Source organism: Pteropus vampyrus, unplaced genomic scaffold (assembly GCF_000151845.1).
Source record: "Pteropus vampyrus isolate Shadow unplaced genomic scaffold, Pvam_2.0 Scaffold304, whole genome shotgun sequence".
Classification (NCBI taxonomy): Eukaryota; Metazoa; Chordata; class Mammalia; order Chiroptera; family Pteropodidae; genus Pteropus; species Pteropus vampyrus.
In genome coordinates, this window is record NW_011889085.1 from 810,930 (window position 1) to 811,255 (window position 326).

General features: G+C 63.5%; 1 protein-coding gene across 1 annotated transcript in view; it reads right to left on the minus strand.

The window, feature by feature from the left end:
* The window catches only part of RGS5 (regulator of G protein signaling 5), a 27,076-nt gene that overhangs the window by 17,157 nt on the left and 9,593 nt on the right, over positions 1 to 326 (minus strand). Inside the window, exon 2 of the mRNA XM_011377057.1 lies at positions 223 to 324. Coding sequence (XP_011375359.1) covers positions 223 to 324 — 102 coding nt within the window. The remainder of the gene's footprint in view (positions 1 to 222; positions 325 to 326) is intronic.

Below are 326 nucleotides of genomic sequence, written 5' to 3' on the forward strand. Positions count from 1 at the left end.
CGGTGGCATTTTATAAGCTTTGGTCTGTCTCTCCAGCCAGGTCTTGCCGGGCACAGCATCGTGCTCCAGACGCAGGGGTCCAGAAACATGCTCACTCATAGCCAGCCCGGGCAGGCTGTGAGGACCGCCAGCGCGTGCTCGGGGGTCTGTGGGGAGGGGTGGCGGGTGCGCTGGGGCCGGACCCGGCCTGAGGACAGAGCTCAAAGCCACCTGAGCACTCACTTTTGGGTCTTGGCCGGCTTCTCACTGCACGGAGCGACAAGGTCGACAGCGGCCTCCGGCTTCTGGAGGAGAAGTCCCAACTTGGTCTTGATCTCCTTGGCCCT